Source organism: Acipenser ruthenus, chromosome 1, assembly GCF_902713425.1.
Source record: "Acipenser ruthenus chromosome 1, fAciRut3.2 maternal haplotype, whole genome shotgun sequence".
In the NCBI taxonomy this organism is placed as follows: Eukaryota; Metazoa; Chordata; class Actinopteri; order Acipenseriformes; family Acipenseridae; genus Acipenser; species Acipenser ruthenus.
The window spans coordinates 97,751,492-97,764,276 of record NC_081189.1 but is presented as its reverse complement, the minus strand read 5'-3'; the positions used below and the strand labels follow the sequence as shown (position 1 = coordinate 97,764,276).

The following is a 12,785-nucleotide window of genomic DNA, read 5'->3' as shown; positions in this document are numbered from 1 at the left end:
TAAGGTGATGTTCTAACAATCTGCTTCAACTCCTGTCATGTGCCAGATTGTGGCAAAGTGCCCCGTCCCTGTGTGCATTTGTGTGTTGCGTGCGTGTGTTAATGTTGGTGTATAGATTGGTACACGGGATATAAACGGGTCTGTGTTTCACGTGTGTTTAAAGTGTATAATTATATTTAGGCACGAGGATGGCACATCACTTCACGTGCAGATAAAATGTGTATAATGTGTGGCACGGGGTTGCACGTAATGAATTCACGTGCTGGGATTCAAGTGAGTAATTAATTAGTAATTGAATCCCAGCACGACAGTATATATAGATGCACGTTTTAGTCACTTGTGGTTAGGTGTTCGGTGAGTGGAGAACGAGTGTGGAGAAGGAGAAATTAAATAATAAGAAAGAACGTAAATATAAAAGTGAATAACTGTCTCACTCACCGTGTTTCGTTTGTCTGTCCGTGCACCGTTTGTTTAGTGTTAATCCGTTTTGTCTGTCTGTTTATTTTGGCTATAGTGCCGTGTCCTGTTTTGTGTGCTGTTTACAACCCTTTTATTTGTTAAATAAACGCTGAGTGCAGCCATTGCACTCAGCTCATCATCACCATCGTCTCTGTCTGTGTATTCCTTTTCTGGTCTGACGCCACCCACTCTGGCCGTCTTTGTGACACAGATATAATGGGCTCATTTTATAATTGTCCTCACACAGGCAAGAAAGGACTCTGAGGATCAGCAGCCATCTGCATCTCTGCCTGTTAAGAGTCCAGTCAAACCAGACAGAGGCACTATCAAACAAGAAGGTACCAATTTCATTCTGAGAGTATATCAGATATTTATGATTTTTTTTTAGATTTTTTTTAATGAAAATGTGTTAAATGTATCTTTTTTCTACATTGGTTTTATTTTGTTGTTCAAGCCAAAGAGTCAGATGTTGGTTCAAAGGACCCCCCTCCCAAGAAACCCTCACCCATCAAAGCCAGCTCCAAGTTGGTGCTTATAAAACAGAAAGAAGAAACATCGAAAAAGGAAGTGGTAAAGAAAACATCAGTGAAAGAGAAGACAATTTCACCCAAAAAAGAAGAGATGGTCACCCCCAAAACAGAGAAAATTTCTCCCAAAAAATCAGAGGTAAAATTTATTTTCTGCAGTTCAAATCAAACGCTATTGATAACTAGTATGGAAGACTGCAGAAAAACTTAAGGGTATTTAAACAAGCAAAAGTCATTCAACCTGGGAACCACTTGTCTGATTTTGATTTTTCTAGTCTAAAAGTCCTGAAGACTCAGAAAAAAAGCGACAGTACTTGCAGACCTATCGCAGCTACTTGAACAGAGATGGTCCAAGAGCACTTGGATCAAAAGAAGTACCCAAAGTAAGAAATGTTTTTATCAATTCAAGAATATCCCGTCGATTGGGAGTATGCAAAGTTACAATCCAGATTGTAAATGTCTTAGTTTTACACCTTTTATTGACCTAAATTGATGTACTTTAATAAAAACAGGACACAGTCATGAACTTGACTTACTCAAATGCTAGAAACCTAGAGATGGATTGTCCAGCAATTTTATAAATGGTATTTTTTTTTTCTCATTCTGATGTGTAAGATCACTTTGTGACCTGTCTGCTCATCACTGCTCCAGAACTCAGCAGACGCCTTTTTAATGGTGGTGATTTAAACAAGTACTGTTCTCCTACCATCCACTAATGTCTTTATTGATGCTACATTATTATTGATTATCATAGCGCACCATGTCTGGCAGTGAGATCTATTCTAGTTTTATTACTATAAATGTGTATAAAAGATATTAAAGACTTGAATATTTGGTAGGTATGATCACTTAACTGATTCCATGTAGTTTTTGTTCTACTCATGATAGTGCTGTTCATGATATATTCACAGCATCTTCTTTCTCCTGGGCATATTGTGCACTAAATGCTGCAGCAGCCACTTATTGCATTCATTTGTAAAACAGTTGTCAGAGTGTGCTGTCTACAACCAGGAAACGTATGAGGGACCAGGTATTTTCTTTTGGGGAGTACAGAGGAGGCAGAATGTCAGTCACTACCCATCGCTACCCCACTGAGAGCAGCAGTGGGAGCACTCTAATTTGTGCTGGCTGAGAACTCAAATATGTTTCAGCTATGTTGGATACCTATTTTTAACTAAGAAGTGTTACAAAGTACCACAGGAGAAATGTTCTTTTTTTTAACTAATACATTTTTTTAACATAATTATATTAGGTTATCTTTAGGTACTTCTATACAAAGAATAAACACACACTGTATGGTTCTAAGTCTTTCTGAGTTGCTCTGTATGTTTCTATGTTGGCTTAAAAAAATGCAGATACATTTTTCATTTTTCTTCATATTCCAGACAAATCTAATCAGAATATAATTTGTTTATAGTTTGTCATATTTAAGCAAATTTAGTCTCTTTTTCGCATAACTGTACAGTAGGCCTGTACCTTGTGTTTTTCAGGGTGCAGACAATTGCCTGGAAGGGCTGACGTTTGTGCTGACGGGGGTCCTGGAGTCCATGGAACGAGATGATGCCAAGTCCCTCATCGAGCGATATGGTGGGAAAGTGACCGGAAACATCAGCAAGAAGACAAACTATTTGGTGCTGGGCAGAGACAGCGGTGTGTCCAAAACAGAAAAAGTAAGAGTTCAATATGCTTTCAGAGCCTGGCCATGCCATGGCACCAGTTTGCAAGGTTGAAAGTCTATTCTTCTGGTTTAAGTGGTGATTGGATTATGGTCTGTAATCCAATCAACCAATCTGTCATTAGTTGCAAGAACATGTTGAATTATTTATAGCGTGTTACAACCTAATTTAATTTTTTTTATAATAATCAGTGATGCTAATTTTAGGCAGAAAGTTTGGGGACCAACATTCTTGATGAAGATGGCCTGCTGGATCTGATTCGCAAACAGCCTGGCAAGAGATCCAAGTATGAGATAGCTGCTCAAGCTGAGGTAAGATTGGAAGGAAATTGAACAGTTTTCTTTTGATTCACCCCTTTCATAGTATGTGAAATATTTTAAGTTGCAAGGATATTCTCAGCGAGATGGATTCTGATTTCAGCTGTCATAGTATTGTGTGTGTGTGTGTGTGTGTGTGTGTGTGTGTGTGTGTGTGTATGTATATTGTAACACGGCAGGGAGGGGGTTAAAAATCCTCCCTGCTAAAAACTAGTATGTGTTAATTGTTTTATTATTTGTTAATTAATTTCAGCTGGCAATTATTGTAAATTGAAGCCAGCTGACAGAAATAAAAAGGCAGCAGTCAGTCTAGGCGGGGCTGCTGAGTAGAAGGACATGGAAAGGAGTACTCTGTGTCCGAGCAGTCAAGTTGTAAGTATTGTGCTGTGTTTAGCTTTGTAAAGCGTGTGTTTTGTTTGTTACGGGTAAACGGGGTATCCGTCCCGTACTAGGAAGGGCGTTCCTGTATGTTTTAGTTAGTGCTCAAACAGAGCTAGATTGTTTATTTATTTTGTTTGTTTGTTTATTTTGATTTGAAAAATAAAAGTGAGCTCCAGCGCTGAACTTTCATTTCCTGTGTCAAGTGTTTTAAAGGGGCAACGAACGTTTTAAAATGTGTTGGTAAGTGAAAACAAGTGAAATCTTTCACTATATATGTATATACAGTGTATATATATATATATATATATATATATACACACACAGACGTGCTCAAATTTGTTGGTACCCCTCCACAAAAAACAAAGAATGCACAATTCTCTGAAATAACTTGAAACTGACAAAAGTAATTGGCATCCACCATTGTTTATTCCATATGTAATAGAAATCAGACTTTGCTTTTGATTTTTTATTCAACATAATATTATAAATAAGAAAACAAATGAAAATGGCATGGACAAAAGTGATGGGACCGCTAACCTAATATTTTGTTGCACAATCTTTAGAGGCAATCACTGCAATCAAACGTTTTCTGTAGCTCTCAATGAGACTTCTGCACCTGTTAACAGGTAGTTTGGCCCACTCTTCCTGAGCAAACTGCTCCAGCTGTCTCAGGTTTGATGGGTGCCTTCTCCAGACTGCAAGTTTCAGCTCTTTCCATAGCTGTTCCATAGGATTCAGATCAGGACTCATAGAAGGCCACTTCAGAATAGTCCAATGTTTTGTTCTTATCCATTCTTGGGTGCTTTTAGCTGTGTGTTTTGGGTCATTATCCTGTTGGAGGACCCATGACCTGCGACTGAGACAGAGCTTTCTGACACTGGGCAGTACGTTTCGCTCCAGAATGCCTTGATAGTCTTGAGATTTCATTGTGCCCTGCACAGATTCAAGGCACCCTGTGCCAGGCGCAGCAAAGCAGCCCCAAAACATAACCGAGCCTCCTCCATGTTTCACTGTAGGTATGGTGTTCTTTTCTTTGAAAGCTTCATTTTTTCGTCTGTGGACATAGAGCTGATGTGACTTGCCAAAAAGCTCCAGTTTTGACTCATCTGTCCAAAGGACATTCTCCCAGAAGGATTGTGGCTTGTCAATATGCATTTTAGCAAATTCCAGTCTGGCTTTTTTATGTTTTTCTGTCAAAAGTGGAGTCCTCCTGGGTCTTCTTCCATGGAGCCCACTTTCACTCAAAAAGCGACGGATGGTGTGATCAGAAACTGACGTACCTTCACCTTGGAGTTCAGCTTGTATCTCTTTGGCAGTTATCCTTGGTTCTTTTTCTACCATTTGCACTATCCTTCTGTTCAATCTGGGGTCGATTTTCCTCTAGCGGCTGCGCCCAGGGAGGTTGGCAGTACCATGGACCTTAAACTTCTTAATAATATTTGCAACTGTTGTCACAGGAACATCAAGCTGCTTGGAGATGGTCTTGTAGCCTTTACCTTTACCATGCTTGTCTATTATTTTCTTTCTGATCTCCTCAGACAACTCTCTCCTTTGCTTTCTCTGGTCCATGTTCAGTGTGGTGTACACAATTATACCAAACAGCACAGTGACTACTTTTCTCCATTAAATAGGCTGAATGACTGATTACAAGATTGGAGACATGTGTGATACTAATTAAAGAAACTAATTAGTTTGAAATATCACTATAATCCAATTATTTATTATCTTTTCTAAGGGGTACCAACAAATGTGTCCAGGCCATTTTAGAGTATCTTTGTAGAATGAGCAATAATTCATCACTTTTCACAGCTTCTTTGCTTTATTCTATGACATACCAAAGGCATGCAAGTATACATGATAAAATAGCTTTTAATTTCATCACTTTTCAGGAGGAATGAAGCATTATTTCAATGAGCTGTAAGGGTACCAACAAATTTGAGCATGTCTGTATATATATGTATATACACATACACTGCTGTGCAAAAGTCTTAGACATGTTGCATTTTTCTACTTTACATTATGAGCATCAACAATTTACTCAAAGCGTCCACTAGTGTTTTCTACTAGTATAACAACCTTTGACTTGCATAAAGAAGGAAAATCATTGAGTGAAATAGCTCGCATCACTCGATTTTCAAGGTGTGGTATCCGAAGCATAATCAAGAAGTACAGAGAAACGTCATTTGTAATTGACAAAACCAGGACTGGAAGACCCAAAAAGCTGTCCAACAATAATTGAAGATAATACCCTTAAGGAATAGAAAGAAGACAAGCATTGAACTAACAACAAGAACTAGCAGAAGGCACAGGTGTCGTTGTCCATCCATCCTGCTTGACAAAAGTATTTGGGCAATCAACATATTTCGTATGAAACCCATTCATTGCTAATTTTTGACAATTATCATGATTGAAAACCAACACCTGATGATAATTCTAGAATAAATAAATACATAATCAAGTGCTGAAAAATAAATTGGAAATTTGTGATTCAAAAAAGCAACAAAAATGGTTAAAACTAGGGTACACCAACAATCTCAAAATGGCAGTGATACAACTAACCGAAAAAGGAGAAACTACCAGAAAAATAGCAGAAAGACTCAGTTTACCGAAAAGCACTGTGTGGACTATTATTGACAAACGCAGGAGAACAGGAACTACTTCAACTAGATCCAGGTGTGGAAGACCAAGAAAGATATCTGCAATATCTGGAAGAATCATTGTTCAAGCAGCCCGGCAAAATCCTTGGATTACTGCAAAAGATTTGAACAAGAATTGAGAGAAGATGGTCAAGACATTCACGAGCAAACAATTCAACGATATCTTAACAAGGTGAATATCCATGGGTGAAAACCAAGATGGAAACCTTTGTTAAAAACAATACTCAAAAGAAAGCGATTGGAGTTTTCCATTGAATACTTGAAGAGCCTGATGATTTCTTCAACCAAATTTTATGGTTAGACGGATCCAAAATAGAACTTGTTTCACCAAGAAAGCAACAATATGTCTGGAGGAAGAGAGGAGAAGAATTTAAAGAAAAGTTAATCATGGCCAGTGTTAAACGTGGTGGAGGTTGTGTGATGATATGGGCTTGTTTTTCTTCCTCAGGAACTGGCGACCTTTGTATTGTAGAAGGATCAATGAATGCTGAAAAATATCAAGACATTTTGCACTCTCATTTGTTGCCCAGTGCTAGAAGGCTTAATGGATGGAAGTTTGTATTTCATCAGGATAATGACCCTAAGCATTCTTCAGTTTACAAAGGAAAGTCTGAAAAAAAGGACGATTTACAGTTATGGATTGGCCAACTCAGTCCCCAGACTTGAATCCTGTCGCAGTGTTGTGGATTGACTTGAAGGCTGCTGTTGCAAAAAGGAAACTAAAATCGATTGCAGAACTCAAAGCTGTATGTGTTGAAGAATGGGCAAAAATATCTCTGGAAAGATGGCAGGAACTTGTTTCAAAATACAAAAAAAATCTGCAAGCTGTAAAGGAATCAAAGGGTGGGCACACAAAATACTAATTTAAGGGTGCCCAAATACTTTTGTGAGTGAGCGAGTGAGTAAGTGGAGTGTGGGTCTCTGGCCGGCGTAATAAAGACAACGTTAAAACAAGCTTTGCATGATTTAAATCTTTTCTTAACTGACAGGATATCAATGTTTTACAGAAAACACTAACCCACAGCGAGCGGCAAGTACAGCTCAATAATAAGAACTGCAGCAACTATTCTTCTCGGGAACAAAATCAGAAATAAAACAACATCCTGTTGGATTTATGTCAGTGATAACTCTGTGATCCATTAATAATAATAACCGTGTGGATTCCAATACGGAATGCTTTATCTACAGTTATTGCGCAGATATAGTTTTTTACCAAAAAGATAAAATATGTAGCCTTTATTTAAAAATAAATAAGCAAATAAATAAAATAATGTGGCGCACATTAAGTGTGCTACCTCCTTTTGAATGAAATATTTCCATGGCAGAGTTTGCAAATTCCATTTTCTCCTGCTTGGTAAAGAAATTCCACACAATGCTTTGCTTGGATGCCATTGTTATGTTTTCACAAGACAGAATTTAGTGATCAGGAACGGCACTTTATTGTTACAACCAAACGAACGCACATATGTCTTTTGCGACTGCCGTCAAAACACAGCTGGCTCAGTTTGAATTTACGGTAGTTATTGCGACAGTCCATAACGTAATAGCAGTGCTGTACTACAGCATTAGTTTTAAAACTGAACATAATAGCCATGTTAACAACAACAACAACAGCGGAATATGACCAGTATATGTCACAAAGAATCCTTCAGCATGATGTGGTGTTAACATTAATAACTATTAAAACTGAGTATTATTATTATTATTATTATTATTATTATTATTATTATTATTTTTATTATTATTTTTATTATTTCGATGTTTCCAGTGCTGCAAAAGGTTCCACAAGTTTACAGATCTGAAGAGACTAAATGTATTTGTACTATATAATATTTAAATATATATCATGCACTTAAAACATTGAATTTTCTTTTAGTCACAACCCGAGATTTTTTTTCACCCAGCATGCGCAGTGCAATCAATCCTTATCGTTAAAGAAACAGTAGCATCATCAAGATGGACGGCTCAGGGTTTTTCAGTTAGCCGGGCAACACGTCCGGCTGAAAAGGCCTGGGGAGAACCCTGAGACACCCTTAAGCTTAATAAAAAGTTCTGAAAACTGACTGCTGTGTGAACCTAGGCAAGATAGCAGAGGGTCAGAAAACGACATTTTTTGTTTCTTCTGTATAAAGACAGTACAGTTTAAGTTATTGTCCTAATGTTTGATACAAAGCTGTATTCTTTGTAAAAAGTTTCATTGCCATGTTGTTTTAACAGCTGGTCAAATGAATTATACAAAACCCAGTGGGGACCAGTGAGTTAGTTTTTCCTGTTGTTTTCTAGCTGCCAATTTGTCCATGTTAATAACACAAAGGTGTACTATTGTATGAAAGTCAAAGGTATTACTTTATAAAGCAGTGAAAAATAAAAAATTGAAAATACTAAAATCACACAGTCCTCTTCTCAATGTCATTAAAGATTATACTCTCTATGAAAATAGAATACACCAGAAAAGACCACCCCCCCAAAGCGAGCAGAGTCTGCAAAGAGAAAGACTCCCACCCCTCCGAAGAAAGGCCTGTCCTTCGAACAGAAATCACTGGAGAAGGTGGAGCCTCCGGCCCCGAGTGAAAACAAAGAGGAGAGCCTGCTCTGGGTGGACAGGTACAAGCCCACCTCCTTGAAGAACATCATCGGACAGCAGGGAGACCAGAGCTGTGCCAACAAGCTCCTACGCTGGCTCCGCAACTGGCACCACAACACTGCCGGTGACAAGAAGCCTGCAGGTACTGTACATCGAACCATCTCAACAAAGATAGAACCAGAGTTGAGGTCATTTCCTGTTTTTCCATTCCAATTCCCATTCCCATTTCCTTGTAACCAATTCCAACACATCGCTGATCAACATTGCAATTAGCAGTATTCTGTTAAAATGAGCAAATTAGTCAGTTACATTGGCTTTAAATGAAAGCAGTTGAACAATCGCAACAATTATTATGTCTCTAAAATATAACTTGCAATTCCTTTCGAAGGAATTGGAATTGGGAATTGATTTTAAAAAGGAATTGAAAAAACAGTATTGACCCCAACACTGGATAGAGCAAATCTACACATTATCAGGATTTGTACTGGTTGAAATTACTTCTGATGGTCTTGGCCTACAATGTCGTGGCCAAGTTTCCACCATAATATTAATTTGGGACCAAAGATGGCTGCCACAGCACTACAGTGGTTTCTCTGTGATTCAGTTCCTAATATTTGCAATAAGCTTGCATTTACAAAATAAGCCTGTCACTTCTTGTTAATGCACCTCGGTTAATTCTTTTTGTGTAAAACAGCAAAATTCAGTAAATTCGGTGGAAAAGACGATGGCTCCACCTTCAAGGCGGCGTTGTTGTCGGGTCCTCCTGGTGTGGGTAAAACGACCACTGCAGCGCTGGTCTGTGAGGTGAGTGGAATAGTAGTCAATAGTAATAACAGTCGTGAAAATATTTTCCTGCTGACACTCTGACAATGTTTCCGATAAAACAAAGATAAACTCATCTTAACAATGATTCGATTCAGTAAATCTTTTTAAACAGTTGTTATCCACTAAGTTATGTGGTGCTTCTAAATCAGTAGTGAATGAATCCATTTTAAAATAGTCTGTTGACTGGTTATTTAGATGTTTGGTTAATTTCCGTCTCTCCTTGGTTCAGGAGCTGGGATTCAGCTACGTGGAGCAAAACGCCAGCTGCACCCGCAGTAAGAACAGCCTGAAGGTGGTGATTGCTGAGTCACTGAATAACACCAGCATCAAGAACTTCTATTCAGGTAGTTTACTGTCTGGGAAATACAAGTGAGCAATAATTAACTCGGGAAGTACTGCAAACATTAACATAACATCATCTTTAACCCTTTGCGGTCCATTTATTCAGTGCCTGTTAGGTACGTCGGGTCCAATTTATTTTCACACAAGCTGTTTATTTTACACACGCTGTTTAAAAGTAATTTTATTCACAGTAAAACAGGTTTAAAAGGCACTGCATATCAACAGGACACTCAGTACTGCATATCCAGCCCTGCCCCACTGTATTTATCACATATCTCTTCATAGTAGTAAATAATCTCCTCAATAATGCAATCCAAGTCGTTATTTTATTACTTTAACATCTCAAAAAGCTTGGCAAATGTCTGTGATATTCTTTGAGCGCTGGATGCGGAAGCAGCTATCTTGTTTGTTTATGTCCGTGTTATGTCTGTGGTAAAGGGACTATGCGTATTGCTCAGATCCGCCTCCGGTTTTGTTTTTTCGGCTTCTCTCGGCCATTGAAAGCTTTTCTCGGCTTTTTCCGGAGAAAAAACGACTAGGGACCTATGCTTGACGTCTTTTTGATGATGTCGTACAGGGTCCAACATCGGACCGGAAAGGAAAAATTGTAATGTCAGACCTGGTCTGACATAGGACTGCAAAGGGTTAAGCTGATATTGTGTGCCTTTCCTGTATTACTCCACACTGCTAAGACCAAAATAAACTAAGCCCAATATTATAACTGCCTGTGGACCCCCTGTTTGAGAAAGACTTCTGCCTATTTCTGGATACTCTTCACTTCCTTGATGTGTTTCAAAGCTGAATTTCTTTCCATTCCAGGCACCTCTCACACAGTGAGTAACAAACATGTGCTGATCATGGATGAGGTGGATGGAATGGCAGGCAATGAAGACAGAGGTGGAATCCAGGTAACAAACTTATGAAAGTATTGTCACAATGTGAATAAACCTTAAGGATATTTCATTAAAGGCATGCAGAAACCCAGCAGTATGACTACCAGACAACTGTGCCCATGCATGCATGATACTGAGATACGTACTGAGAGTTCAGCTGATTTGGCCAATAAAAAAAAAAAGGATTTCAAGCAGTGATGCAATCTATACAAACTACAAAAGTCACTGACTAAAATGGTCTTAATGGAAGATCTCCAGATCAAATGAGACTTAACAGAATGGTTTTAATGGTATTTAATGGAAAACTGTTTACTGGGTTTATACATCACTTTGACTTTCAGGGAGCTGTAAGCTGATATTGACCACACTTTATTGACACTTTATCATCAACCTCATCTGATCTAAAACAGCGTCTCACCCTCTATATGCACTCTATATATTTATTTTGCTTTGGGGCTTAAATGCTTTTGTTTTCTGCTATTTTCAGGAACTGATCGGTCTTATTAGAAACACAAAGATCCCTATTATCTGTATGTGTAATGATCGGAATCACCAAAAGATCAGATCTTTGGTCAACTACTGTTTTGATCTGCGTTTCCAGAGGCCACGAGTGGAGCAGATTAAGGTAGGGAACAACAGGTGGGGGTTACTTTATAGCATAGAAAAAAACCCTTTTGGATTACATATTGTGTTCAAATACATTTTAACATGTGCATAGTTTTGGTGCCTTTTTGTATCTGTAGCCATGACTGTTGTTTTCCAGGGTGCCATGATGTCTGTTGCTTTCAAAGAAGGTTTAAAGGTCCCACCCCCGGCTCTAAATGAAATCATATTGGCTGCTAACCAGGACATCAGACAGGTCAGTTACTGCAGGGATGTGGGGCAGCAGTGTGGAGTAGTGGTTAGGGCTCTGGACTCTTGACCAGAGGGTTGTGGGTTCAATCCCCAGTGGGGGACACTGCTGCTCTACCCTTGAGCAAGGTACTTTACCTAGATTGCTCCAGTAAAAATCCAACTGTATAAATGGGTAATTGTATGTAAAAATAATGTGATATCTGTATAATGTGAAATAATGTATAATGTGATATCTTGTAACAATTGTAAGTCGCCCTGGATAAGGGCGTCTGCTAAGAAATAAATAATAATAATAATAATAATTTCATTGGTCCACAAACAAGTACTGTGAATTAAACAGTTATGGTGCAGTTCTGCAGTTCACATTGCAGAAAATGGTGAAAATAAGAGAATGGAAGGAAGGTGCTGGTGAAAAATTAAGATCCATATATATTTATTTTCTGTTTCACTTGTGGAGCGAGCGAGCGAGCGGGGTAGGCGGGGTTGAGCACGGACGTTGTTGACAAAGCCTGTAGCCCCCCCCCCCCCCTCCTGGAATAATCCATACATTAGGCATGTATAGCTCACCTTCAAACCGTGAGCACTGTCTCTTGCGGTATGCTTGCGTCTTAAACAACAGTAACTAAGTCTGCTTTTTTTTTGGTTGGTCCGCATGCGTACCTGCGACGTACCGGTTATGTGAACCGCTGATTATGAAAGAGGATAGAAGTCATTGGAAAGCCATGTTCTCTGCAGAAAACATGTAGACATAATAAATACTTGTCGCAGTAACTACAGCTTTTTCTTTGTGACCTGATGTTGATGGAGACAAGCCTGGTGATCCAGTGAATTATAAAATATACCCCATGTTTAAACAAGCATCTTTTGAAGTTGCCAGACATTTGATTCCCATAGAAGACAGAGTGAAAAATCAAGAGGTCATTTTAAACTTTTTTATTAACAGAACTTCAAGATTTGTTTTAAGCTGTACACGGCTTATTTTTTAAGTTAAGTTTTTTGTTTTTATTTTTATTACCTTTACACGACATAAACAATTAGTGTTTGTTTTTATTAGCACTCTATTCTTTTACATTTTTTCCCATGGTACCATAAAAAGAAGCAGAAAATGTCAACTTTGTGCTTAAAATAAACATTTACAATATTAAATGCTTAGTATTGCAAATAGGTCCAAAAGAGTGGATGATTAGATCAAGTTCAAGAGCTCTGCACTGAAAGTATTTTGTTTGGTTTCTTTTGTAGGTTCAATGTTTATTATTATTATTATTATTA

The 12,785-nt window shown here is 38.3% G+C and overlaps 1 protein-coding gene across 3 annotated transcripts in view; it reads left to right on the top strand.

Moving 5' to 3' along the window:
* Positions 1-12,785, top strand: part of LOC117420878 (replication factor C subunit 1-like) — a 31,692-nt gene that overhangs the window by 13,944 nt on the left and 4,963 nt on the right. For all 3 annotated transcript variants that reach the window (XM_059032630.1, XM_059032629.1, XM_034034595.3), the window contains 11 exons: positions 707-797; positions 914-1,125; positions 1,262-1,369; positions 2,477-2,656; positions 2,869-2,973; positions 8,458-8,743; positions 9,296-9,405; positions 9,656-9,770; positions 10,588-10,676; positions 11,149-11,286; positions 11,425-11,520. In XM_059032630.1, coding sequence (XP_058888613.1) covers positions 707-797; positions 914-1,125; positions 1,262-1,369; positions 2,477-2,656; positions 2,869-2,973; positions 8,458-8,743; positions 9,296-9,405; positions 9,656-9,770; positions 10,588-10,676; positions 11,149-11,286; positions 11,425-11,520 — 1,530 coding nt within the window. The remainder of the gene's footprint in view (positions 1-706; positions 798-913; positions 1,126-1,261; positions 1,370-2,476; positions 2,657-2,868; positions 2,974-8,457; positions 8,744-9,295; positions 9,406-9,655; positions 9,771-10,587; positions 10,677-11,148; positions 11,287-11,424; positions 11,521-12,785) is intronic.